Below are 27989 nucleotides of genomic sequence, written 5' to 3'. Positions count from 1 at the left end.
AAAGATGGCCGCCGGCGGCTTCGGCGTGCGCGGAGGTGGGAGGTGAGGGGCGGCCGGGCCGGGCTGCGGGAAGATGGCAGAGAGCGAGCGGCGGGCAGGTGAGCGGCGCCCGGGGGGCTCTGGGAACCAGCGTGCTGTGGGCTGCGCTCTCTGCCTCTCAGGGCCGTGCTCGGGGCCGGGGAGCGCCAGTACAGGGCCCACGCTCCGGGGGTGCCGGGCCCGGGTTGCGGGGGGCGGCGGCAGCAGCGCCCGGCCCGGGGAGGGGGAGGAAGGGGGCGATTTACTGAGGGTGTGAAGAACCTGGGGCCCCGAGTCTTGGCACCACCCCAGGGCGAGGTTGGTGGTTGGGACTGAGGCTCTGGATCGGGGATCCCTGTGACCCCCAGCCTGGATTTGTGGCTGGTTCTCTTTGACTCCCGCTCCTCACACCGTGACACGAACCTGGCAGGAACTCCTCCTCTGCCCGAGCTGCTGCTCGTCATAAAGCTGTGCTCCATCATACCAGGAGGCTTGGACTCCTGTGTACTCATCCCAGAATGCTGTAACCCCTGCAGCCTCACTGTTTCCTTTCTTGAGTGTTCCTGGTCTCCTCACCAAGAGGAATTGCACAAAGTGTGGGTCAGAAGCAGTGATGGCCGAGAAACAAACACAAAGAGAGGGAGTTCTGTTAATGGAAAACACCCAGATCGGGACACTGCCCTGGGATTTATGTGTCACTTGTGCTGATGGACACATCAGTGTTTGCTTTTTCACTTCACTGCTTGGGCGTTTTTCATTGTTTTCATGTTATAAACTCTTAAAAGCAGAGCTGCGTTGCTGTGGTGCCAGTCACTGTGAGTTGTGTGCTGAATTTTCAGAAGAGAGACACACGTGTCTTTAATTTAAATTCATCACATGTTGTTCCTCTCATCCTCCTACCTGGAAGTTTTGCTGTAACTTCTGCAGGAATTAACCAAACATTGCAACATTCAGGGCAGGAGATGAGGCTGAATTTGTTCCGTGCATGGGGAATATGAAAGGCAGAGAAGTCCAATAACTGTCCAAGGTTGTATGACAAATCTACAGTGGACTCTGTGTGCTTCCTGGGACTTTGGATCCCTTTTAATCAGATCTGCCTGCTAGAGAGCATTGTGGAAAAGGCTGCTGATGCTTCTGGGTGGTGTTTTCTATGTAAATGCAGCTGATGATATTTTAAGGAGTTGGAGTTTGGTGGTTTGTTAGGGAGACAGTGCCTGAACTGGCTGGGTTGGGGACAGCAGTTGCTGGAGTGTGTCAGGGCAGCTGGTGCTGCATAAATGCCTGCAGATTTCTGGGTTTAAAAAGGTGAACTGAGTGACTCTGACAGAATTCATAAATTGACATTAGTGCCCAGGTTCTTTGACAGTGCTCTCTGCACAGCCTCTTCCTATTAAAGTTGCACTTACAGGAGCATAATACAAATTACTTTAAATCTCTGTGAACTTTTCTGGTTCTTCAGGTTGAGCCCTGGGCTTGGATACTGGGGAAAAGATCCCCTCTAATTCATTAGCAACTCCCATTTGCATTAAATATTACATCCTAGGCTTTGAAATGAAACAATCTTCACAGATTCCACCTGGAAGAGGCTGTGCCCATCATCCCCCAAGTCCTGGTGCTGCCTGGACCAGAGCTGTGACTCTGGGCTGCATTTATTGCACTGCTCCAGCTTGTCCATGCAGGAATTATCCTTTTAGAGGAATGAAGGTCAGGCTTGACACTTAAAAACAAGGCAGAGTTAGTTTGTAGGAGAGCTCAGTGCTTCAGCATGACCTGAGGCTTGGCTGCACTAGACAGAAATAATTAAACAGGCTGGATATTGCTTTTATCTCCTGCACTAGTCTCTCTGTGAATGGGAAATGCATCTTTAACAATGAAAACAGACATAATGCTTCTGTCTGAAGGGTTGCAGTGTCCTTAGGAGGATGTTGGTGAGGAGGACTTGGAGAGATTACAGCCCAGCTGGGACGGATTTGTGTGCTTTATATCTCCTGAGAAATAAAGCTCATTTCTAAGTAATAAAAATAAAGGATTTCTCCTTCCCCAGTGCCTCTGTTTTATGTCTTTTTTTGTATCTCCCAGGCACCTCTGAGGAGGTGGCTCCTCCTGTCCAGCAATGCTTCATGGTCCCCAAAAAGGAGATAAATGTGGTTTCTGACATGGCCAAGTGGAAACGATCTCAGGTATGGCTCTGGGGACATGGAATACTGGGAAATGCTGCTGATCTTTTGGTGGCAGCCAGGTCTGATCTGGGAACAGCCAGGAAGTAAAGGAGGCTTGGGCAGAGAATGGGCAATAATTGAATTTGTGTTGGTGCTTGTTTGTAGGAAAATTACTTGGCAGTAGTGATTACTGCTTCCTCCCAGCAAGCTGGATGAGAAGCTGGTGACTGTTTCATCCTTCCTGGCCTGTGCTTTATAACCAAACTGGATTTACCCAGCCCTGTTTGAGCTCACCTTAAACATGGCTCTGCTGCCTGGCCCTGGTAGCACCAGCCTGGGTTGGTTCCTTCCCTCTGTGCTGCTCTGGAAAGGACTCTGGAGCTGAGCCCTTCAATTTCCTGGATAATTTTTGTTTACAGCCTGTGTGGAGCTGGTGGAACAAGCAGGTTCTGCCCTCTCTGCCTTTGAGGGATTGGGGTGTTGGCCCAGACTTGTCCCACCTCTTAGGGGCAAATTCTTGCTTGATGACTGATGAGAGATGTCTTGAGGGAAACTGAGGTTATAGCCAGGTGTCAGACAAACCTCTGGGTGCAGCTTCCAGTTTCAGTCTCCTGGGTTTAAGGACTTGCTCCTGGTCAGGATTCTGAGGCAGGGAGGGAGAAGTGGCAGTGTGCTGCTGCTGAGCTGCACTGGATGCCTCCAAAGCAGCAAATCTAAAGAGAGAGGGAATGAGGAGCCTGGGCTGTCTCCCACTTCCCTTTTGTGAGCACAGGGGAAGAGTCCAAGGGAGAAAGGGAAGGTAAAGCACAGGTCTGGGAGGAGCAGAACACAATGCCTGGGCACAGCTGAGACTCTGCAGAACTGAGGAGTTTGAATTTGACCTGATGGGAGCTGGGGGAATGATTTTGGGGTCAGTGTGAGCGTTTTTAGGATTCTCCTTCCTGTAATTTTTGCAGCGTTGCAGTCACCACCTGCCTACTGCTTCTGGGGCTGCCAAAAAGAGCAGCAATTTCACAGCAAGCCCTGCACCCCTGGATGTCTCCAAGGAAGCAGTGCTGTGTGTTGGGAGAGGTTCCCTTGGGGTGCAGGATGCTCCTGTGCTGTGCTTTGTGCTCTGACAGACCCTGGGCTCTCCCTAAAGCTCTGCCCTCTTGGTGTTTTCACAGGCATATGCAGACTACATGGGCTTCATCCTCACTCTGAATGAAGGTGTCAGGGGCAAGAAGCTGACCTGTGAATACAAAGTTTCAGAGGTAGGACAAGAGTTTGGATCCCCTTGTTAGTTCTTTCCTGCCTTTTTTCACTTTTTTTTTTTTGGCTCTACAGTGAGTGTTTCCTGGATGAGGAATGAATAAGTAATTTATGTGGGAGCCAAGGGAGATTGAGTGTGGTTGGGCTATGGTTGGGGATGCAAATATCAGGGTGCCATCCTCCCCTCAGGATTCAGAGACTCTGGATGTGCTTGGTGGATGGGAAATTGAGAAAGTGGGCAGAAGCAGAGGTGATGCTTTGAAGATGTGATATTCCCTCCTGGTTGCAGGCAGAAGGCTGGGATGTCTGTGCCATTCCTGCCCCCCAAGTGGTTTTTCTGTACAAAAACCCATGGGCAAAAACTTCTTCTCAAACCACTTCTCTCCCTGTCCCTGCTCAGACTGTGTTAATTGCACCCATCTCCTCAGCCCAGGCTGTAGCTGAGTTGTGCAAGCTCTGCTTGGACAGCTGTGACCTCAAGGTGTGTCACAGCTGCACCTGCCTTGCCCAGGGTCCTGCTAAAGGTCCTGGGGCCTGCAGAGCTCTCAGGGCTGCTGGGCTGGGCTGGGAGATTTAACCTGTGGGGCAGGATCTCCCCTTCCAAGGTGTTAAGCAGAAAGCACCTGGTTTTCCCTTTGCATGAAGGTGGCTGTCACTTGTCCCTCCCTGCTGCCAGAGCCAATTTTAGTGGCTGTTCACCTTCTTAGGGCCAGAGGGAAAGGGCAGGCAGCCTCAGTGGTGTCACTGCTGCCCTGAGGGCTCTCTGGGTGCTGCCAATCGCCAGAGCACACACTGGCCACCAGCTCTGCTTCCTTGCTGCACACTGAATCCCCTCCCTTGGTCTGTGCTGCACTGAGGAGATTCTTGGAGACGTTTTTACTGATCAGGGCTGTGCAAGAAAGCTGAGAGTGATGTATAAAGATCTAGGCCAAATGGGAGCAGACTGGGCCCTGTGTTTGTAGCTTCATTCTGGTGTGGGAAGGCAGCTGATGGTGGGGTTTAATCCAGTCTGCATGTTTGAAGTACTGTGTTGAGTCCAGCCTTCCCTTCCAGGAGCCAGTGTGAATGAGAAACTCCCCTGTAGTTCATGGAGGGGATCAGGGATAATGAGTCTCTCCCTAACAGGCTTTGTGCCCCTCTTTTGTTCCTTCAATTAAGTAGAAACTGCTGTCAAATGCTGCTCTTGCTTTTTGCTGTTTGCATTTCACCTTTGAATTTTGTCTTTGTCATGATCTAGCTTGTTCCCAACCATTCACAGAGCACTTCTAGGGAAACAAAGCATTAAAAATGAACAAAACAAAGGTGGGGGAGGAAACCCAACCCTCTTCACAAGCCCTTTGAGCTGTCAGGAAAAGCTGTACCAGGGCTGTGTCTGCAGAAGAGCCCTCTTGGAGGGAATGTTTTCCATCCATGGTCCCAGTCCAAGTAACAAACAGGAGACACAATCCCAGCTGCTTGGGAAGTGGCAGGGAACAAATCTCATTCCCTGCACACTGAGGAGAGCAGGAGCCTGAGACTTGAGGCACAGGTGGAGCATCCCCAGGGTTGTCTTGTTGATGAGGTTGCTTGTTCACACAGGCTCCTTTGTAGATCAAACTGCTTATCTGTGCTTTTAAAGGCTCAGCCCCTCGTGGCCTCTTCTTGCATCTCTGCTCAGCTTTCTTCTCTTTTGCTGTACCTGCTACCAATGTGCTGTTGTGCCATCCCACCTTCCTCCCTGATCAAATGCCAGGGACACCTTCCTTTGGCAAATGACCTCCTGAAATCCTTCCTGCTGAATGCATATCCACTCTGTGACTTACTGTTGTTGCTTTGCCATGGAATAAAAAATGGAAGTATGGTGTGCTGTGCTTTGAAAGAGGCAGCTTAGTGGTTTCCAAAGAGTGTGTGTTGATACCAACCTTTCTGTTGGATCTGTGGGGGCTGAGGCCCCTTGGAGACTTGCTGAGCTTGCTCTGCTCCTACTGACACATTGTGTGGAGCTGTCCAGGGTTTGCTGCAGGCAGCTGACAGGCACTGATAGCAGGCTCTGGCACAGACACTGTGTCTGGCACAAGGTTGTGTGAGTGATAGGCTGTGACCTGCCTTCCCCTCCTGGAGGGAGTGCTTTCTACCTGGGGATCCATCAGCAACTTGCTGGGGCTGCAGCCTTGGATCAGAGGTGCAGTGCAGTGAGGAGGATGAGGTTAATTTTTGCCATGCAAGGAGCAGATCTTCCTGTCAACCAGCCCAATGCACTGGGGGAAACTGGTCGGTCTTGTGGCTTGCTCTGCTTCCAGGAAGGAAGTGGGGGAAGCAGCAAAGGCTCTGATTTTATCAGCTCCCCATTCTGACAGGGCCTGAGGAGCCCAGAGGGGGAGAGTTGGTTGCCACAGGCAGCTTTGGCTGCCGTGATGCCTCCTCAGCACCTCTGTCTGCCTGGCCCCTGCTCTTGAGAGCTGCTGACAGGTCTGTGCTCTGTAGGAAGCCCTGTGGTTTGCCTTTGGGACCGGTGGCAGACTCAGGGTCAAGGAGATGCAAAATCAGCACAACGAGAAGAGCAAGGAGAGCAGGGGGGAGGCTGCCCTTGCTTTGATCACTGAAAAGGTAAAGCAAAAATAGAGCTTAAAAACCCAGCCAGGCAAAACAGGCTGCAGTGGTGCTGATGGCTGTGTTCCCATAAGCTCCTTTCTCCCCCACAGGGGTCAGCCCTGGATGTACAGGCTTCCTCTGCTGGACAATGGGAAGCTGCTTCTTTTAGTTACCCCCTTTTCAAAGGGCATTGAGCCCAAAATGAGCCTCAGCTCTTTAATTATTTATTGATGTGGCTGAGCCAGCAGCTGGGTCCTGCTCTCCCGTGTTCAGTGGGGCTGGGCTTTTAATCCCTTTAAAGGCAGCGAGTGGGGAAGGGGAGGTTGGGCTCTCTGCTCCCCAGGGGAGGAGCTGGTCCATGCCAGCCATTTATCCAGGCAGCACCGAGTGCTCGTGGAGGGGTTTGAAATACGGTGGCTGCTCATAATGAGCTGCTGGTGCCGGCGGATAAATCACCAGCACGATTTAATTATTTAATGCAACCCAGTGCTGGGGATGCTGCTGCTTAATTGGAGGGGAATGCAATAGCCAGGAAGGAGTAGGGCTGAGTCCAAACGTGGCCCAGTGCAGTGGGAATGTGTTTGATTCCTACAGTGTTTTGGGAGCAGGGAGCTGATGCAGAGGGAGCTTTGGTCCACATGAATGTGGGGCACTGGTCTGTTAGTGCCTTCAGGGTTACCCAGAGCTTTAGGCTGTCTTGTCCTTTTTTTTGTGTTCTCAGTGTGCTCAGGTCTTGTCCCAGTCTCTGGTCTGGCTCAGTGGCCAAATGTTGAGGTCCTGGGGTGGGAGGATCCCGCCATGTCCTTGGGGTGGCACCTCAGGAGTCACTGTCTGTGGAGGGCTGTGTCTGCCATGAGACCCTTTCACCCAGGAGTGACCTGCAGCTGGTTCAGCGGCAGCACAGCTCTGCCATGCCTGGCTCTGCCCACCCCCTCTGAGTGGCACTTCAAGGGCTGCAAACTTGCTGGGCTCTGCTGTTTCCTTGTCCTCCCGACAGCAGCGTGAAGAATTGAACCACAGCCCAGGAGACCAGGCAGCTTCACACGGTCGATGCCTCCAGCAAAGTCAAAGCAGCCGCTGCTCCTGCTGTCCTCTTTGTCCCCTTGAAGGAGGAATCCCCTCCAGAGACAGAGGAGCCTACATTGCCCGGGGCCTGGCCAGCTGCTGTGGTGGCTGATGTCTCTCCAGCTGCTTGGAGTCAGGCAGGGAGAATCCCAGAGCCTCTGGCAGGCTTGACCAGTTGTCAGCAGAGCCTGCTGAAACTGTCTGGAGCTGTTAAAAGTGCTGCCTGTGGTGTTGCCTCTTGGTATGGGGGGGTGTAGCTGTTCTCCAGGCATTTGGGCCAGGCAGGGAGATTGTGTGCATTGGCCAGCTCTGGTCTGACAGCACAGCTGGAGACATTGTGCTGTGCCATCTGCTGCACCTCTTTTCCTTCCTCATGGGTCCCTCACTTCCAGCACTGGGTGTGAGAAACATGGCTGTGGTCTTGCTGTTGTTGCTGTCTTCCCTTCAGCTTTGTGTTTGAATTGAGACATTTCTTTGAGAGCTTCTCATTCCTGTTCTGATGGGAGCACTGGTGGGCTAACCAGGCTGCCTCCTCCCCTGGGTAGGTTGTATTTTGCCCCATGCAATGGGTGTCCCTGGGCTGGAGCTGCCTGGTGGTAGGAATTTGAGGCAACAGGATTCGTGCTGGCAAGGTTGACTTGCTGTACAAATGTGTCGTGGTTTAACAGCATCAGCTGCTAATCCTGGTTCCTAAGAGACACTTCAGGACAATTATCAGAGCCTTGAGAAGGGCCTTTAAATCATATCATCAGCCAGTGGTGAGGATGCATGGCACTGTATATGTGCTGTTCTTTATCCTATGGGGAATGCAGGACCCTTCAGATGTTGAGCCTGAGTTATTGTGCTGAAGGTCCCTTCCCTGCCTCTCAGTCCTGTGAGAACTGTTCTGCAGCTCTTCTCCAAGAGATTTTGCAGCACGGTGCTGTTACAGCTCATGGAAGACTGTGTGGGTGACTGAGGAGTCAGCCTCAGGCTGGGCTTTGTACTGGACTGCTCCCCTGCAGGGAAAAATGGTTTTTCTGCCCCCTCTGCATTTTGAGGAGGATTGGTGCAGCCCATTTGCACTTGCCTCTCTTGGGAACCATGGTGTGGGCTTTAATGACTCCCATCAAGGGGAGAGATGTCACAGACTGAGGGGCTGCTCTGTTTTATGTCCCTGTGACCCCTCACCCTCTTGCTCTCTGTAGCCCATTGAAAAGCTGGTGGCTCTGCTGAACACCCTCGACAGATGGATCGATGAAACCCCGCCCGTGGATCAACCTTCTCGCTTTGGGAACAAAGCCTTCAGGACCTGGTACGCCAAACTGGACCAGGTGAGCCTGTCTGTGCTGTGTGGTGTTACCTGCAGCTCCCAGAGAGGGCAGTGTGCCCAGCAGGGTGGGAGGATGGCTCTATCACTGTGTGCCAGCCAAGCAGCTCACAGAGGGATTGCTCAGATAAGCCTTGAAGGATCCACCCCTTGATACACATCACTTACCATAGACTTGGTGCTGTTTTTTCCTCCTGTGAGAGCATATGGGCCGTGTAAATGCTCTTGGCTGGGTCTCCAAGTTCTTGGTGTGTCACAAGGGCTGTCCAAGCCCAAGGAATTCCTTTGCTTTGTAATTGCCCACTGTGTGGGCAATAAAATGAGAGAAAGATCAAGGAAAACTGCTCTAATTCCTTTATCTCAGAGCACTTGCCCTGCACCAAGCTCTGGAGGTGGCACAGCCCCACTCCCAACAGCAGTGGCCTTGCTGCTGCTCTGCTGCTCTAGTGGTGCTTTTGTCCTGGAGATGGCTCACTGGGTAACTGGTTCAATGTGCTTGAGTGATGAGGCTTTTCTGTCCTACAGAATGTGTGTGGCCTGAATAGGTCTCAGGACAAGCTCTCCCTGACTTGTTCCATCTCTGGAGATGACTCCTCCAAGAGGAGAATTTGCTCCTCCCTCATGCTACCTCCAGGCATTGCAGAGCACCATTGCAGCTCTCACGCTGTGACAGCATCTGAGCACGGGGTGCCTTGTTCCTGGGAGCTGTGACAGATCTGTGCTCATCCAGGGGAGTCTTTTGTGTCTTTCAGGAGGCAGAAAAGTTGGTGTCAGCAGTGATTCCCAAGCATTTGGCTGATGCTGCCCCAGAAGTGGCCGTGTACCTGAAGGAATCCGTGGGGAACTCCACCCGCATTGACTATGGCACAGGTACCTGGGCTTGCTGGGTTTGTCAGGAAGGGACCTTTGGAGTTGGGTGCTGTGTTTATTTAAATACATCATTACCACTATTTTTAGGACCAGTTTGAACTGAACATCTTCTTTTTAGGGCCCCCTCACCCCTCTGCCCTGTGTGGGCTGTGACTGAGAGCTGGAGCTGTGCCACCCTTTCACATCTCATCCAAGGAGATGGGAACCAGGCTGTTCTGGGATGAGCTGTAGGACATGCTTCACTGCATGCAGCAGTCCTGCAGCAGACAGTTTGAAGGGATAAAATATACTAGCTTGAATTGGAACTAGAGTGAGAACCTTGTTCATGGTCAGTAGGAGGTGTCCCTAGAGGGACATCACAATGGTCTGATGGTCCCTGGAAGGGAATCACTGCTTACAGAGGGACTTTGAAATCTGAAGTTAGAAGCAGATGAGGAGATACTGAATTGCAGGTGAAGTAACCACACAGGCTTCAGTGAGAACTAAATTCAGAATTGTCTGCATGCTCTGCTCCTCTCTGGAGGATAGCTGTGTCCTCACCAAAGGGCAGGAGAGCAGGATGAGTGCAAGGAAACCTGGCTTTGGACTTGGGCAGGGAGAGGAAGAGGAGGCTGTGGGTAAAGGCTGAAGGATTGGAGGCTGTGCAGTGCTGGCTGCGGCTCACTGGCACCAGGGGGAGATGTTGTCCTTGGAAAGGCTGGATGGGGTTTGGTCAGCTCAGAGAAGGGAATTCAGCCTCTCCTCCCATCCCGTGTGTCCCAAGCCAGGGGCCCATGTCCCAGCTCACAGTGTCCAGACCATGGGTGCATTTTGTTCCTACACTGGGAGCTGCCCCTGTCCATAGTGTGGAACTGCTCATCTTGTACTCTCCCTTCTTCCCTGGTCCTTCCCACTTAAAGACATTTCTGGGTGTGCTGGTTGTTTCTTTTCCTTGCTGTTAGCTGGAGGGCCAAGCTGCAGAGGCTTAGCCTGAGATCCCAGTTCCTTCTGGGACAGACTGTTCCTGGCAGTGTTGTGGGATCTGCATCCTTCCAACACAGAGATATTTTTGTAGCAGGAGGAAATCTGTTTGCTTGCAGATGTGAGGTTCTGTTGCATCCTCCAAGCAGATGACTCTGCAGTGCTCCACTTCCCTTGCTCTGCCAAGCTCCTGGGAAAGTCCCTGCCTTGCTCCCAGCATGCCCAGTTGGAGCTGTTTTCCCTTAAGAACTTCTTTTCTCTAAGTTAATGATCACCTTATGAATGTCTAGAAGGTATAATTTGGATGGGTGCTGCAGGGAGATGAAATATTGTCAGCTCATGGCATTAACAGTGACAACAGGGTTGAGAGGGGACTGTGACTGCTGTGATTGCTGCAGAGCTGTTGTGGTGCCCACAGAAAGGTTGTCCTGGGGGCCAGAGACACCTGTGTCATGTCTCTTCTTGTCTTTTAACTCCAGGGCACGAAGCTGCATTTGCAGCCTTTCTGTGCTGCCTCTGCAAAATCGGTGTGCTCAGAGTGGATGACCAGATGGCCATTGTCTTCAAAGTGTTTAACAGGTGAGGTAATGGGAGGAGAAGGGCTGGAGTATTGGGCTGTTTGGGGGGAAGGGTAGAATGGGAAAGCTGAAGACAATTTTAGACAAAATTAGGAGCAGATGTACATTTTAATGGACTGTACACTGACCCATTATAACTGTCTCAAAAAGAGGTGATGGCTCCTTGTCTTCAGAGGCAGAGTGCCCTTCTGGAAAGTTACTTTAGTGGAGCACAAGTTACTGAACTCTGTGGGTGAGGCTGTGCTTTGTGATAGACAGGAATATCTGATCAGAGGATCTAACATCTCTTCAGGCATCAAAAATAAAAAATCTATGCAACTGGCAGGCCTCCACTGCTCCTCTAGATGTGTTTCCAGCTCAGGAGGTAGAGTTGGTAGTGATGAAACTGGTGGAATGGGTGTTTGGAGTCCAGAGATCTAATCCCAGCTGTATCACTGTTTGGTGGCATGGAAACAATTTCCTTCTATAGTATTTCCAGCTTCAATTTTCCACCTGAAAAGTGGAAGTAGTGATTGCTGTAAGGTAGAAAACTCTGTGCTCTTTTGGAAGCTGGTGAAGGGATGTGAAGTGTCAATGTTTTCAAATAACAGCGGGGATGAGGAAGGATCTGCACAATTATAAGACTTTGCAGATAAAACAAACCCCTGCCACTGGATTTCTCTGTGCATTTGGTGTTAGGTACCATCAGGCTGCATTCTATGGCAAAAGCTGAATATATATTCTGTGAACTGTGCTGTGTGTGGGGGTCCTGCTTACAAGTGACAAATTGTGTCCTTTCCCCAACTGGTTTTTCTTGTCCTCACAAAAGTCAAAGACAGGAGAAGGCCCTACCTTAACCCTTCCTGTTCTCTTTGGTCTCAGGTACCTGGAAGTGATGCGAAAACTGCAGAAAACCTACAGGATGGAACCTGCTGGCAGCCAGGGCGTGTGGGGCTTGGATGACTTCCAGTTCCTGCCTTTCATATGGGGCAGTTCCCAGCTGATAGGTACTAATGAAAATCTTCTTGTGTCCTGGGTTACCCTTTACAACCCATTTGTCTAGGTTGTAAAGATGATGGGACTTGGGGCTGACTTTTAAATTCAAATAGGTCAGATTTGTGTATAATACAGCAGGAGAGTTTGGGGCTTGGATTTTTTTTTTTTTTTTTTACCTCAGCTATCCAATTAAAGCTGGCTGGGAGATGGAAAGCTTCCTTTTGTAGTACTTCTGTCTTTATTGCAATGACTGCAATGAAGTTTTTTAAAAGGAGAATCTTGGTTTTGATGCTAAAAAATGCAGTTTCTGCTCTGTGGAATTTTGTCCCTGCAGAGGCACTGGAGTGGGAGATGAGATAGAAGGGACAACTCTGTGCTGCCTTTTAAAGAGAGGGTTGTGCTTCTGGGTGAGGGGCAGCACACCACCTGGCTGAACTTGGTCTCAGGGGGGATTACCATACAGGTTACTTCCTGTTGTCTCTTTTTTTAGACCATCCCAGCCTGGAGCCTCGGCACTTTGTTGATGAGAAGGTGGTAAATGAAAACCATAAGGACTTTATGTTCCTGGAGTGCATCCTCTTCATTACAGAGGTGAGGAATGGAAGGTTTGTCCCACAGGGACATTCTCTTGACATTAGATACTTGGCTCTGGCAGTGTTTTTTTTCTTCCTCCTTTGCCTGTTTGTTTGCTCTCATGGAACTGTGCAGATGAACCATTGTTGCATGGCAGAGGTGTTCTCCTTGAATGAGCTGAGACAGGGATGTTGAGAAGAAAGTGTAATTAAGCTGGATGGGCTGTGGATTGTAGTTGAAGGGAGCTGTAACAAGTGCAAACAAATAACTTTGGATCATCACTTGGATCAGTCAGTGGGAGCTTATATGGAGAAGACTGGTTCCTGTAGATGCACTAGGAAGATGAAGGGGAAGCTGCAAAATTACTGGGCTTGCCAAGATAACCTCCCTTCCCTGCAGCCCTTGGGTGCTGCCTGGCAGCCTTAGGGCAGGCTCCCAAACCTCTGTGCTGCTCTGTCTCCTCCAGATTCTGCTAAAAGAGTTGCCCATGAAATTCCCCTTATTTGCAGCTGACCTAGAGCAGAGGTGGTGCAGAGATTCCCCAGCTGGCAGCACTCTCAGGGCTGTTTCTGCTCAGGCACTGCAGGGCCCTTTGGAGAGGGGTGGGTGATGCTCAGCTCGTTGGCAGCCCTGGGCTGTTTCTCAGTGAGGGAGCTCATGGCTTGCTGCCTGCAGCATCAGTGCAGGATTTGGCTGTGTTTCTCCCAGTTCCCTCACTGCACAGTCTGGACAGGGAGAGCAGGAGCTACCCACTCTGTTGTGGTGAGGGATTTCTTGTCTCTGGCGGGAGGAAGTTGATGGGATTAATTTTGAAGGACAGAGTGCAGTTCTTCCCTTTTGTTCTGTTCACTTTCCCCCTTCCCTGCCTCTCTAATTTAGTGAATAGATGGGAAGGGAGGTTACAGACTATGAACTTAGCCTTTCATGTAGGAAATCTTTATAGGAGCCTTTGGCCCAAACCCCAGGAGGTGCTGTGTCAAGTCCTGCTAAATCTGGTAGGGTTTGTTGGTACTCAGCACCTCACAGGGTTTAACCCTTAATGCCAAGATAAATCATACCATGGGTAATAAAGAGGTGCTGGTGGAAGAGATCAAGATGAGGACAGGAAACCAGGAGCCAAGATGGTCAAAGATTTATTTTAGTTTAGGCCTCTGTGATATCCAGGCAGCGCACTGGCCTGTTAAAAAACATCCATCTCTTGAAACGTGTCTAGAAGATTCTGCAGCGCCCAGCTGACAGGTGATGTTTAAAATACCCAGCACAGTCCTGCTGCTTCAGGTCACTCTGCTTCTGCCTGCAGAAAGTCAGCTTTTTAGTAGGCTTTTCAAATAAGGGATTTGAGCTCCTTTTCTGCACATTTGTTGTGAATCATGGAATTCAGTGTTTCTTCCGAGATCCCCAGTGCCACCTGGTGGCAGGGAGCCCTCTTGGCCCTCCTGCCGCGGGCTGAAAGGGACAGCAGCAACCTGCATCACCAAATCCATGGAATATTCAGTGCAAATCCGTGCGGGTTACTGCTTCATTTTTATGAAGATTTTCCTTTTAAATCTTGGGGTTTTTGCCTCCCAAGCTCCCGGGAAGGCCGTGACTGCCACTAGGGGGGGCGAGGCAGCCTCAGTGCCCTCCAAATGCTTTCTCTCCAAAATCAACAACAAAACAAAATAGCAGGGGAAAAAGATAGAAGGGATTAAAGACTTCAATAAATGAATAATATTATTTTCTTCTGAGCTTGTAATCTGGAAACAGCTCTCCTTTAAAGGTGTTAAACATGTAACAAACACCACAGCAGTTCCCATAGTGGGTCTTGCCGACATGAGAGCAGGTTTTGTTTCAGACTACAACTGAGGAAGGTTGTTTGCTGTCAACTGAGAGAATATTCTCTTGAGCAGATAGTGTTCTCAGCCCCCAGGTGATGTTTCAGGAATATGAATATACGCTGTTGTGGTGTGTATTTAAACCTCAGGCTTTTAAAGCAGCAGCAAGATGATGTCCAGGCTGAGCTCACCACAGCATCCTCCTCAGAGGAGCGCCCAAGCACAGCACTGAATTCTGCATGAGCTGACCTGATGTTGGGAAATCTGCAGGGTGGGTTTGGACCTGAACATATGGTTCTGGGACAGGGTGAGGTTTGCAGAGCTGGCTGGGACTCGAGTTGTTCCCCTGCTGCTGCCTTTGCCTGCCAAAGGGGTGTGTATGTGTGGTACCTGAAAGTGTGAGGATGAGGAGGGTTTGGGAGCATCCCTGTGCTGCCTGCCACACAGGCTGTAGAGGACAGTGATGTAGGGCTGCCTGTGGGTGTGCAGGGAGGGGAGCTGGGCACACCCCAGCTGTTGTGGGGGATCAGTGCACTTGCCCAGATGCTCCTCTGAGAGCTCAGGGCAGGCAGCAGGAATTTCAGCTTCAATCTGGCTTCTAAATTTGGGAAGGGAGGGCTCGGGTTTCTGCTGGAAGGGAAGGAGCTGACAGGAAAGCACGGCCTCAGCCGTCCCCCTCCCCCCTGCACTGACAGAGGAACCATTTACAAAAGGCCGATTCTCTTGGGAACCGAGAGGCAGGAACGCCACGTCTGTGAGTAATTTCCTGCTCAATATGGCTGCTCTGACTCACTCCGTTCCCCTGGGGTCACTGCGGGACTGCAGCGCTCGCCGCCTCTCGCTCTCCCCCCAGCTCTCCCTCTTCGCCCTTTGTGGCTGGAAGGAGATGATTTTTTTTGTTGTTCCCCTTCTCATCCCTCTTATTTTTCCCACCCCAGCTTGAAACCATGGCCAAGCCATCCCTTGCTGGGTGTCTGGGTGAGGAGGGCCACAGTGGGCATGAGCTGGGACTGGCCAGCTGTGCCTGCCTCCTTCTCTCCCTGCCTTGGGAAGGGGACAAGAGCACAGTGGTGGTGGCTGATGGCAGCTGTGCCCCTGTGAAGGGCGGTGACACCAGGGGAAGGAAGGTTTGGAGTCAAAACCCAGGCAGCCAAAGCTCCTGTGTGGGGAGGGGAGGCTCTGATGGCTCAGAGCTCCTGGCAGCCGCTGCTTTGGGTGCCAAATCCTGGCCCTGGGTAACGCCGTGCTTTGTGTGTGTGCACGTTTCATCTCGTGCCCACGAGGGAAGCGTGTGGCAGAGGGGACAGGGAGCGGCTCAGCTGTCATCCCCAGCTCACAGGAGCCTCCGAGGGGAAGTGGAGATGCACCCCTGCTCTCCCAGCACCAGGCAGAGCTGCAGACCCGCTCCCCCTGCTGCTCCAGCCCCAAGGCCAGCGGGTTTGAAGCACATCACCCTCCAAACAGGGAGGTTTAGGGTCCTCCCACCCTCTCCCTCTTTCTTTCTTTCTTCCTCTGCTGCAGGCTGGTGTCACACAGGCATTGCAGAAAGGCAGCAGCATTTTCCCAAAGCACATTGATTGGCCCTGCTTGCTTTTTCAGCGAGCAGAGAGGTTGTTTTGGAGGCGTTTTCCCACCCTCTGTCCAGGCCTGTGCGTGCACAGAGGGAAGGGGTTAGCTGTTCGAGCCCCAGGTCGGGAATGAGAGTCCAAGAGATTCCTCTCTCCCCACGCTCCTCTCTAGCGTGAGCTTCGGCCTTGTGGTTTCTGATGTCATGGGAACTTCCCTCAGTCAGAGTGGCTGTGTTGTATTTCTTTCTCTCCCTGAGGGTCTGTTTTTGTTCGTGGAGGAGAAGGAGAGACAACCACCCAGGGAATCTACATGCAACTGCCCCTGATTGCAGCTTCCCTCCTGCCCTCCCTCCTCCAAACCCCTCGCCCTGGGAGGAGAAACAGCGGAGTATAAAAAAAAAAAAGAAAAAAAATGTAAAGTATCTGCTGCAAGGCAGCAGCTCACAGCTCTGGAGCTAGTTTGGAGAGCATGTCCCCTCTGCTCCTGCTTCCCCCAGAGCCCTCCTCAGCTAGAGGCAGGTGTGGAGTGGGCTGTGGACACAGAGCTGCTGCCAACCTGCACTGCCCTCTGTATTCAGGGAAGGCAGCGATGGCTGTCGCTGCTGCTTGTTGTTGATCTGAATGGGGAATGAGTCATTTTCTTGGAAAGCCCAGCAGTGCTGAACTGGGAGGTTTCTGGGTAGAATAGGAACAGCGTTGAGCCAAGCTCTACTCGGGGGAAGAACAGGACTTATGTGGGGCTTTTTTAATACACTCATTGAAAGGGAGGAGTGCAGAAGGAGGTCTGATTAGGAGAGCGTGGCAGGAAAAAGCTTAATTTTATCAGGGAAGGAGGGGAGCTGGATTGCCAGGGCTCCATGTGATGTGGCCACAGCGGGAGGGAGCAGGGCGGGAGGGAGGGAGGACGCAGTGAGGTGGCTGCTGCGTGGGTCACTGGGCTTGGTGGGAATGTTTGCTTGGAGAGAGTGTGAGCATGAGTCACTGCTGGTGCACGAGCTTCCTGGCTGGCCCAGCTCCCTCAGCCCTGTGCTTGGGTCTCTTTCAGATGAAGACAGGCCCCTTTGCCGAGCACTCCAACCAGCTCTGGAACATCAGCGCCGTGCCCTCCTGGTCCAAGGTCAACCAGGGCCTCATCCGCATGTACAAGGCAGAGGTGAGTGCTGTGGGCAGGGGGAGGCTGCTCAGCCACACACCTGCTCTCCCACAGCACCCTGGGTCAGCTCCTGTGCTGCTCCAGGTGTGGGGACCCCATCACAGCCATTTGCTACTCCTTGCTGACTGTGGTTTGGGAGCCCTTGGCTGTTCAGGCGCTGCTGGCTGGAAGGAAGCTCCTGCCTCGTGTTTGCCCCAAAACCAATCCCAAAGTGGCTGTTCCTTGCAAATGTGACTTTTACCATGTCTTGTCTTACCACAGTGCAAGTGCAGATTTCCAAATAAGGGCTAACATCTTGACCTGCTTGTTCTTCTGGCCCACCATTTTACCAGCTAGAAGAGACTTATTTTAAATTACCATTCCATGTTTCAAGAGCCCCAGAGCAGGCTGAATGCTTCCTACTGATTTATCCTTTCTACAAGCCCCATCCATGCCATGTGCCAGCCCAGTGAGACCACAGCCACTTCTCTGGTTTGGCCACCCTCCGCCCACCAGCTCTGCTGGCATTGCCCCAGGCTTTCCTGGTGAACCCTGACCTGCAGAACTGGGCAGTTTTGGCTCTCCCTTATCTTCCTTCCTGCTCAGGCTAACCCTGGGCTGGAGGAAGCAGGACAGGAACCTCCAGAGGGAATGGTGTTGGCTCTGCAGGACTCACTGGCTGCACTAAAGCAGTGGAAGAGCAGGGATGGTGGAACTCCCTGCTGGCACCGGGTGGGTGGGGACTGGAAGAATCAATCCCACACCCTGCAGTGCTGCTGGTGTCAGCCGTGCTCCTGTTGGGAGCTGGGACACAGAGCTGTGCTCAGGCCCAGCGCACCAAGGGGTTAACTGTGCCTGAGGCCGCTCCCTCCCCCAGCCCTTCCTCTGCTGCACATCCTGTGTTTAGGTTCCAGGCCACATACCTCTCTAATCTGTGAGGTGTCACTCCCAGCCCCGCTGGCTCCTTCCGCCCCCAGCTCAGTTTTCCTCCCAGCCTCCAAAGAGGAGAAGTGGGGCTGGGGGCCGAGCCCTGCCTGGCTGCTCAGAGAGGGGGCTGTCCCTGGGCTGCTGCTCAGAGAGGGGGCTGTCCCTGGGCTGCTGCTCAGAGAGGGGGCTGTCCCTGGGCGGCTGCTCAGAGAGGGGGCCGTCCGTGGCTGCAGCTCCAACACTGCCTGCTGGAAAACCCTGAGCTGGAGCCTAAGCTGTGAGAGCTGAGGGGAGACCACAGCACTGTGAATGCCTTCATAGTGAAACAGGAGTGTCCTAAGACCTAGAGCTTCAGTGTGGTCTGCTGCTGCCTCAGCAGCCTTGCTGTGGTCCTTCCTTTCCTTTGGATCAGTTCTTTCACAAGCTGGGTGCTCCCCTGGCTCCCACATTGCCTGGGATGTTCATGTGCTCCTGCCTGGTGCCCCACATGCCCTGTGCCATGGTTGCTCCCACCTGTACGTGGCTGGAGAAGCTTGGCAGTGATGAGCACACATTCACTGATGTCTTGTGGCCAGTGTGTGCTGGCACATCTACCTGTCCCCTGGCTGGAGAGAGCACTGGGATTCTCTAGAGACTGGGAGATTTTTGGCTCTTCTATGTGCACCCAAGACATGGTCTTTTCTGAAGGCCTCAGTCTGTTTTGATTAGCAGGTGACTTTCTGTGTGAAAATGCTGGATCCAGTACTGGTAAGTTTCTAGAAATATCTGAGATGTAGCTGTGTCAAGGGGAGAATACAAAAGTTGCTAGGAAGGGTAATGGTACTAATTTAGGCTAAAGTGTAAAAAATGTTGAGTCAACTAAAGAGCTTTAAATTTAGTTTTTTTCCTCAGATAATGTTTGTAGGTCTTAAAGGACTAATCCTAAAAACATGATCCTTGTGCAATGTTGTCCTCTCTTACCATGGCATGGAAGTTGTGTTCACCTGGATAGGCAGAGGAGAGGGGGCACTCCTGCTCAGGGGTCCCTAGGGTTCTTTACAATAGATATATCTTTAGATGTAATCTGTTCTGGGGTATTATCTACCCTGCTGTTGGCTCAGTCAGTTCCTCCTTGGCTTGGGGGATGACAGGGGTGTGGATGTGGACAGGGCAGCATGGCTGGACAGAGCTTTCAGTGATGGTGTGCCTGGCCCTGCAGGTTACACCAACATTTGCAACTGGAGGATCTCTTAGACTGATTTTCTGGGAGTGACACAAGGTTGGGAGTCACTTAATCTTCATCCTTTGCAAACTGAATCCATCTGGGTGTCTCAGGCCAGGCACAAAGTCACTGCTGGAGACCTTGTCTCTTTTCTGCTGGCTCCTGGTGTATTTCTGCTCTCTGTGCAGCCTCCACCAGTGCAGTCTCTCTGCAATTAGCCACTGCCAGCATTAGCAGAAGAGAAGTCAGCAGCACCCCTCAAATGGGTGTTTGTCCAGCTCAAGACAGCAGCTTCTGTGGCAGAGCCTGGGGCATGTGATGGCAAAGAGAGGAAGGTTTGGGGTTGTGGTGCTGCTTTGTCTAACTGGCAAAGTGAGAGCAAGATTTCAGGTTTTATTTGTTTTCTCCTCCCTTCTCCCTGCCCCTCTGATCACTCATTGCAATTGGATCAGGTGAAATCAGACACTCAGCTGGAGGCTCCAGCTCTGTAACACACCTGGGGTGCCTGAGAAGTGCTGGGTGCTGGATGGTGCTGGCCAGGACTGGGACTGAGTGGGGGCAGCAGCAGGGGAGGGGGTCACTTGCTGGAAACAGACCAGGAGAAATCCCACTTGGTGGGAGTGGGGCAGCCCCCAGACCTAGTTCATCTGAAAAGCACTCCAAAGGCTTTATCTCTCCTCTGTCTCCTCTGTGGGGTGGCTTTAAACAGCTGACACAGAGCTCAGGTGTGTCTGTGTGTCCAGGAGCTGTGGTCTGGATCCAGGCACTCCAGGGCAGATGAGCAGCAGACTGAAGACAACGTGTCTTCAACTCTGTGTGTTTATGAAATCCCAAATGTGTCTATTTATAATATAATGGGTGAAGGTGTTTGCTTGAAAGTCCATGGACTTTTCTTATTCTCTCCATCAAAGGCAAGTGAAGAAGTTGACAGAATAGAGTGTGGTTAAAGCAGCAGCCTTGATGTTTTTCCCCTGAGCCTGCTTTTGAGTCTCCTGACCTTTCCTCCTCTGCAGTCAGTCAGGAAATACTTTCCATTGTAACTAATCTAGTCCCAGTTCCATCTTTAAAGGTTGGACTTGGTGCATGAATCTACTCCCCAGCTGAGTCCCAAGCAGACCTTCAGTGGGATCAAGATGATGGCAAGAAGAAATAAGCCTGAAATTGAGCAGGGTGCAGTTGAGTTGGGTACAGTTTCATCCACAGCTGATGCAAGGAAGGCCCTGTACAGCTGATAATTCAGTAAACTTGTGCTAGACCTTCTGAATAGAGGAGGAGAAATTTCTTGCTTGTCTCTTCTTGAGCTGGTGATGTGTAACATGGAATGGACACCCCTTCTTCCCACTGGTGGTACAGTCTCTTCATCTGGAGCCCAAACCAGTCTGGTCTTCCATGGGACTCCTTGGAGCTAATTGGGCTGACATTTTGAGCTGTCAGCATCTCCAGTGTTCATTTCTCTCTGCTCTCCCCTCATGCCCGTGTTACCCAGCCCTGCTTCCTCTGAGAGTTTGTCTAAGTGGTTGTGTGGAGAGACAGCAGCAGCTCTGAGCATTAGGAAGCTTTGAAGGTGACATGGCCTGATGCTCACAGGACTTACTTCTCCTTGCCATGGAGAGTTGTGGTTTTCTGCCTGGCTCTTATTCCCCTGGATGGATGCTGCCATGCTGTACTTTCATCACCTCCAAACTTGTTTGGCTCCACTGTGCTGGTGCTTGGAACCAGTTGCCTGACCTCTGGCTCCAAAGGGATTACTGTAGGCCTGGGCTTCTGGGCACTGATCTTCCTGCTTGCCCATGATGACAGCATGAGGGCAGGGTGCCTGTGCCTGATCCTGCCTTGGGGTGAGAGCTGTCTGCAGCACACAGCTTCCTCTCCAGCCCCAGAAAACTGCAGCAAGTCCAGTTTGGCCCCGTGGAGAGCACAAGACTTCTGCCTATGGAGAGTTGTAACCACATCATGGCTGAACACACTCTGCTGAGCTCTGTGTGATGGAGTGGAGCCTGCTCTGAGCCCTCCAGGAGGTTTGGGCAGTCTGAGTCTACAGTGACTCAAAAACAAGAGCTCTGAGTGGCTCTGCCAGACAAGTGCTGGCAAACTCTGACGTTATTGACCACAGTCCATGACCTTCCTGCTGTTGGCTGCTGAGTGGAAGGGGCTGTGCCCTTGCAGCCCTGCTCACCCTGTGCAGGGCCCTGGTGTAGCTGCAGGAAGCAGCTCTGAGCTGATCTGCTTTGTAGAGGTCTGTGTGACTGCCCTGTGATCCATTACTCTTCAATGGGAGGTGGGAATTTCAGGGGTGAGGGGTTGTTAGAAATAGGATCATATCTTAAACTATGGCTGCAAAATCACTGGTGCTTGTCCATCAAAGACCTGGAAGTCTGGAATGCAGTTTGGGCAGTGCCTTGCAGCTGCAGAATGGTGCCTCAAACCCAGAGTGTTGGCCCTGGCCTGGAGGGGAGAGTCTCTCTGCCCCAGGGGATTCTGCAGTTCTCAGTGTTTGTAGAGTGAAACTCTTCAAAGACATCAGCTTGAGCTAGGAGAGTGCTGAGGGAGAAAGCTGCTGACATAGACATGCTGCTTCTGCTCATGCTCCAGGCCTCCCCATAATGAATTTCAGTAAGAAAATGACTCCTGCTGAAGGGAAGGGGATGGGATTATGAAGTGCTACTGGCCTGAGAAGCCTGACTGGAATGTGTGGGGGAAAACATGGGGCTGATCCTCTGCCTTTGTCTGAGCTGCGTGGCCCCGAACCCTGACCCTGCGGGCAGGATGTGGCTCAGGCTGTGTGTGTAAGGTGGAAATGTCTCCTGAATTCACCTCTCTTTATCTCTCCTCCTGCAGTGCCTGGAGAAGTTTCCTGTGATCCAGCACTTTAAGTTTGGCAGCCTGCTCCCCATCCAGCCTGTGACATCTTAAGGAGACCGCAGGAGGAGCCGAGGCAGCGGAGGCACAGCACGGCGCTCTTCCTCCTCCCCTCACCCCTCCTCACCACCCAGCCCATCCATTCCTGCACATCCTCATCGGCAACCACAGATCCAAAGCACAGGGATGGGACCTGGAGCAGCTCCTCCTGCACGTCCTCACCCTGGGGACATCTCGCCAGCGGCCGAGCCGGGGCCGCGCTGCTCCGCTGTGTCCCTGCCGGGAATGGGGATGGGCTTGAGCAAGGGGCTGCCCTGCAGAAAAGGCCTCTGCTTGGCTTCCCAAGAGAAAGGGGTGTGGAGGGGAGGAAGGCACGTGTGTATGTGTTGGGCAGTGGTAACTGCAATTTCCCTTTTGAATTTCATTGGAGTTTCCTGTTGCTGTTTGCTTTGGGAAACGGCTGCGCGGGGTGAGGTGTGAGCCTGTGCGTGTCTGTATCAGCCAGCTCTGCCTGCACTGGAGGTCTGAACTGGGAAAAGGGAGTTTTAGGGAGTGTCTGTGGGTTGGGGAAGCCCAGGATACCATCTCTCCCTTTTCCTGGGTAAGGAGAGCGCCCTCCCTCCACCTCTTCTGCAAGAGGGCCTTCCTTTCTCACTAGCACCTCTTCTCTTGGGTGAAGCTGGGAACCTTCTGGGCTGTGGGCATCTGAGCTGGCTCTGGAGCTGGAGACAAGGTCCCTGGAGGGACCCAGCTCTGTGGGAACAGCTATGCAAAGACACTGCTCAGGCCCCCTCTGAACTGGCACAAACCCTGACACGTTCACACACATCCATAACTGGGTCCAACCTGCCCTCTGCAATCCCCTGCTTTGCTGCTCTGGGGCTGGGCTGGCCTCAGTGGCACAAGGTGACCGTGGTTGCTCCTGCTTGGTCATAAATTGTAGTGGCACCCCCCTGGCAAAGGGATTTCCCCATGAAGCAGCTCTTTGAGGGGGACATCCCTGGAGCACAGGCAGCATGAGGGGACAGCATGCAGCTTCTCATGCATTCATATACTCATGCTGGAAACAAAAAGCATAAATAGCCCAGGACAGCAGGTTATACCTGTAGAAAGCTCTTTCCCTTTGTCCTTCCCTGCTGGTGTTGCTGTCCTGGATCTCAGGCAGGGGAGCCACACTTGCAGTGCCACCAGCAGCAGTGTGTGTAAGACAGGAGGTCTGGATCACACCAGCAGCATCACTGGAGGGCAGAAAGGGCTGGTGCTGTTTTTGAGATGAGCTGTCTGTCCACAGGTCGTGACCAAGCTGGTGCACAGCTTTGCAGCTGCAGTGGGGTTGTTTCTTCTTGGGGCTCCAGGCTGGGTGTGGCAGGGACAGAGGTCTGGGTTGGGTTTGCTGGGGATCAGGAGCAGCAGGAATCCTTCCTCTGGCATTCCTGCAGACCATGAAGGGGCTGCCCCCAGCCAGGCTGCTCAGCTTTTGCTGCTGCACTGCTTTACTGCTGGGCTGGGACGAGGAAACATGGTTGTGATCTTTTTCTTTTTTATTATTATTTTTTCATTATTTTTAACAGACCTACTCACTCCCTCTTGTAAAGGTTCTTGCAGGCACTTAGGGGAAGGAGAGTGAAAAAAAAAGAGTCTAAGTTAAGAGGTGGTGAAATGTCCGCAGAGCTGAAGCAGAGCTTTCTGGCACTGGTGCTGTCCTGTCTGCTCCTGGCTTGGCCCTGGGCAGGGGGTGGGGGACAAGGAGCTTTTGACCTGCCTGAAACAACTATAAACTTCTATTTTAAATGAAAATGGAAGACTGGGGTTAAGTCTCATTTTACTCCTAAATGGGATGTGTTTTGTCTTTGCTTTTCAAATGGATCCACTCCTGGAGTGTTGCTGGAGATCTGTGTGCTTGCTGGGACTTGATGAGTCCATCTTCAGTGGAGCAGAGACTCATGGTGCCTCCACCTGTGTCCCCTCACCTTGCTGTGTCTTTTGGCAGGTGTCCCCATGCTTTAAATAACTGTGCAGCATCTGGCCAGCCATGGCAGAGCAAAAGCCCCTGGTTTTCTCTGCCTGAGGGTCAGGAAAACATCTCTCCAGGTTGTCTTGTGGAAATGAGGCTTCCATGCAAAAGGATGGGTAGAAATTTTGACATGGATACATGGGAGGGCCTCCAGGAATGTGGAATACAGCACCAAAAAAGGGTGGAGAGGTGCTTCCTTCCCCTGCAGCTGCAGCATTGCTCCCTGGGACAGTGTCCCTGGGCTGGGGACCCGTGGTGGCGGTGGGAGGAGGCTCACGCACAGCTTTGTGTTTGTTGCTTGCCCGAGTCTGCACATCTGCCCTGCTGGGGGTTTTGGGATGTCAAGCAGCTAATTCTTGTTTGAGTCCTCTCAGCGCGCTTGGGATGTGCCCCTGTCACGTGGCAGCCACTTGCTTTGCCTCCCTGCTGCTCCCAGTGACATCCCCCACGGGCTCAGCTCCTCTGCCCACGCACGTGGCAGCACCAGGGCTGCTCCGTGTCCGAAGCAGCACTTCCCACCTCCCCCTGTGTTGTAGGTTTAATTAAAGTTTCTGTGTTTTGCACTGGTGACTGTGTTGGTCTCTCTCAGGCTGGGTTTGCTCCTGCTTTGGGAGCAGAGCCAGCGAAGCCAATGGCTGGAGCCTTCAGCACAGGGAAGAGGCCCTGTGGAGGCGCTTGCCGTGTCGGTGGTTGACCTCATGCTTGCACTAAAATTGATTCTTTATTTACCTGCATGATCAAGTGCACCTGGTCTGTCTTTGTGTCCTTCCAAGGTGTCTTTCTGTTGTATTGTGTGGTTTATTTATTAACTTTTTTGCTGCGTCCACCCCCATCCCATCTGACGTTTGGCAGGTAGGTGATGTGCAAAGCCTGATCCCAGGCCAGCAAATCTCTTGAAGATCAGAGACTCTTAAAACCAAAGGATGTTTGAGCCTTGTTGCTAAGGCAGGGTGAGAACTGGAACCTTTTCCTTCAGATGTTTTTCCTGTCCTGCTGTAGGAGCTGACTCGGGACTTCCAGCATCAGTGTAGTTCAGCAGCTTTGTTGGACTTATAATAGACCTGGATTAAATTAAACCTAGACCTTCTCACAAGCGGTGGAAGGTAGCGTAGCTGCGCTTAGCAAATGCTCCTTTCCTTGTCTCTGGGTTACATCTTCTCCATCAACACAGGCCAACTGTGTGAGCTAAAAGTGGCAGCAGTGTGGAGGGGTGGCTGGTGAGCAGAAATGTCATCTTGGATCACAAATGTTGTCTTTGAAGGCTCTTGAATTCATCTTGAGCGTGTCCCTCGGTGAACATGACGCGCAGCGAAGGGGAAGCAGTGGTAGCGTGGGTTTCTGGCCATCTTCCCCCTCAGCCCACTGACCAAGCCATTTTATTTAAATTCAGTTTTCAGAGCTGGATCTTTGGGGTTGCCAAACGTAGACCAGTTCGTGTTGCTGTTTAGCAGCTGTTGCCTTGCACGGGGTGCGTTTCGTGAATCGCCGCCAGCCTTGCCCTGTCTCTTCCTTCACAGCCCTCCTTTAGAAGCGATCTCTTATGGCAGCCAGTGATGAAGTAAGAGCTGAGAGAAGCAGCCTTGTGTGGAGATAGAAGTAACAGAATAAAAATTAGAAGTAACAGAATTAAAAACAGAAGTACTTGATATGTCATTGCTGCTGTATTAACTTGTCCCTGGTGTGTGGCTCAGTTCCACCGTGCCGTGCTGGGATCCTGTGAGTGGATAAACAAAGCAGCCCCCACAGCAGGACCTGCAGAATCTGAGCGGGCCCTTGCCAAGATGAAGATGCATTTTGTACCCCAAGGACCTGGTGCTGAACCACACAAGTGTCCCTGTGACTGCACTGGCTTCCTGAGAGAGGGAAGGAGGCAGAAATGGGTTGGAGGAGGTGAAAATGGTTGTTAATGATAACTGCTAAAGTTACCTGAACTCTCCTGCTGCCAGCGTGCTGGTGGAAACCTTGTACAGTTGAGAAGCTCAAAGAATCTTCTTGCTGCTTCAACAAGGACTCCCCTGGCTCAGAGGTAGAATTTAACAGGGCTTTTGGAGGTCATTTCATGCTCTAATATCCAAGAGGAGACATCTTCATCGTTTAACTTTGCTTCCCCTTCGGTGGATGAGCACTCTTGCCATTGACATTGGAGAAAACTCCTTGAACTTCCTGGGGACACACAGGGCCTTGTAAAATTGTGCCAAACTTCAAACTAGGACGAGCCAAATTGAAAAAGGGGCTGTATCCACATCAGATTCAGCGAGGGCTGAACCGTGACGGGCATCATCAGCTTGGAGATAGGCTTGTTGTGAGGAGCACAAGGCTGTAAGCAGGTTTTGGAGGTTGGAAAAGGCCTTTCAGGGGGTGGAGTGGTTGCTTCTGCTTGCTATAAAAAGCCTGGGCTTGAGAATGTCTACATGGGCCGGCTCTGTGCAGGGCATTAATGCAGTTGTCGCTAAAATTGGAATGAGTCCCCTCCCCATGTTCCCAGTTGCAACTGTAACATGGATAATAAATAACATCAAAATCCCTCATTAGAATTTGGGCTCCTTAATGCTCGGTACAGGCACACCCATGGAAACAAAGAATCCCCAGGAGGGGGTCCTGTAGGAGTGGCACTGCAGCATCCTGACCCACGGGCACCGAGGTGCGGGGTTGAGTCCTCCTGAGCACATTTCCCTTCCCTTTAGAAAGCAGATTAAGGTTTTCCTGACCCTATGAATGGAGGAAGGAGAGAAGGCAGAGGATCTTTATTGCTTCTCCTGTGTTTCAAGGCACCTGGGAGAGATAAACCCGAGCAGGCTGCACTCCACAAGTCAACTACCCAGATTTTCCACTTGGATGTGAATTCCTCCCAGTTTTATGTGTGAAAATTGGGCTTTTCTTTGAGATGGTGAAGTATGGGATGCTGGACACCAGCACCACGCTCTAGCAGCTGTTGGGTAGACACAACACTGCAGGTTTCAAGGGCTGATGCTGCTAAAGGATATCTGTATTGTATTATGGCTAAAAGAGCAAAGCTTGACAATATTCCTAAAAGTTTATGTGTCCTATGATGATACAAACTATAGAGAAATGACTGGTGTGGGTAGAAATTCCAGCTAGATTGTAAGATATGAGAGTAAATTCTTTTATCAAGTACTTGCTGATCACTGGAAGTGACTGCTCTGCAAAGGGCCTTACTTTTCCATGTTTACAGCATATACCTTTAAAAATATTAGTTTAGGTATTACATACTCCCTTTGAAAAAAATTCCCTTGTAGGCAAGAATAAAACTTACAAAAAGGCTGTTACAGAGATCATCAACTCTCTATTAGATAGCTTGGAATATGCTCCACTAGCACCAGAGTTTAGTCTTCTCCAAATTACTGTAGAGGATTTGACTGTATCTTGCTGATCCATCCACATTTTAATTTCCTCTGCACGGATACATATTGCAGGATGCTGGAAATCCCCAAGCCCACTGGAGCTGCAAGACTGGATGTTTCATCCTGTAACACCAATAAAATGTTAATGCATACTAATAGCAACAGCAAAGGGGTTTATGGAGCGAGCTTGGAAGTATTTTATAATTGGTAGGGTATCTGTGTCACAGAGAATTTGGGGTTAGAGTCATCAAGTATTGCACTTTGTCAACACAGGAAAAGAAAAACCCTCAAAATATACCTCAAACCTACTAATTTTTATAATTAAAGGGGAAAGATGGGAGATGAATCCCTGGGGAGAGAGTCAAACATAAATTTCATATACATGAGAGAGCTGTCACTGGTGTGGATGGATTCAGGATCTGTGTGTTCAGTTGCCTGCTCTGCCCGGAGCCCGCTGCCGCCTTACCTGAGGACACTGCTGTACCATCCTGTACCATCCTGCTGTACAAACCCAGTGCATCTGGGCATGGGGTGACATAAATACATCAGCAAGATGAAATCCAGGGAGCTGACCATGACTTGGCTTCCAGCAGCTCGTTGTGTGTCCTCTCCACCCAGCCTGGTTGTGTTGTCCTATTTTCTGCAACCTGAGGTACCAAAAACAAGGAAAATCTGAAACTGGGGTCAGAAGGACCAGGTTTTCTCCCTCTTGCAGGGTTTCCATCTGTCAGTGTTTGAGTGCACCCCTTATTCTGCCTATTCCAAACACATCTGGGTGCTCTG

At 51.5% G+C, this 27989-nt stretch overlaps 1 protein-coding gene across 1 annotated transcript; it reads left to right on the top strand.

Annotated features, from left to right (window-relative positions):
* Positions 1–2: 2 nt before the first annotated feature.
* PTPA (protein phosphatase 2 phosphatase activator) lies at positions 3–26378 on the top strand. Its single transcript, XM_054284009.1, has 10 exons — positions 3–98; positions 2098–2198; positions 3344–3430; positions 8252–8377; positions 9126–9243; positions 10683–10782; positions 11643–11767; positions 12247–12347; positions 16757–16864; positions 21810–26378. Exons 1-10 carry the CDS (start codon positions 74–76, stop codon positions 21882–21884), a joined length of 966 nt encoding a protein of 321 aa, XP_054139984.1. The 5' UTR covers positions 3–73; the 3' UTR covers positions 21885–26378.
* Positions 26379–27989: the final 1611 nt, after the last annotated feature.

The sequence above is a fragment of the Melozone crissalis genome, unplaced genomic scaffold, assembly GCF_028551555.1.
Source record: "Melozone crissalis strain CALT ecotype California unplaced genomic scaffold, PUWL_Pcris_2 ptg000041l_1, whole genome shotgun sequence".
NCBI lineage: Eukaryota > Metazoa > Chordata > Aves > Passeriformes > Passerellidae > Melozone > Melozone crissalis.
Note: the sequence above shows the minus strand (reverse complement) of the source record. Positions and strands in the feature narration are given on the sequence as shown.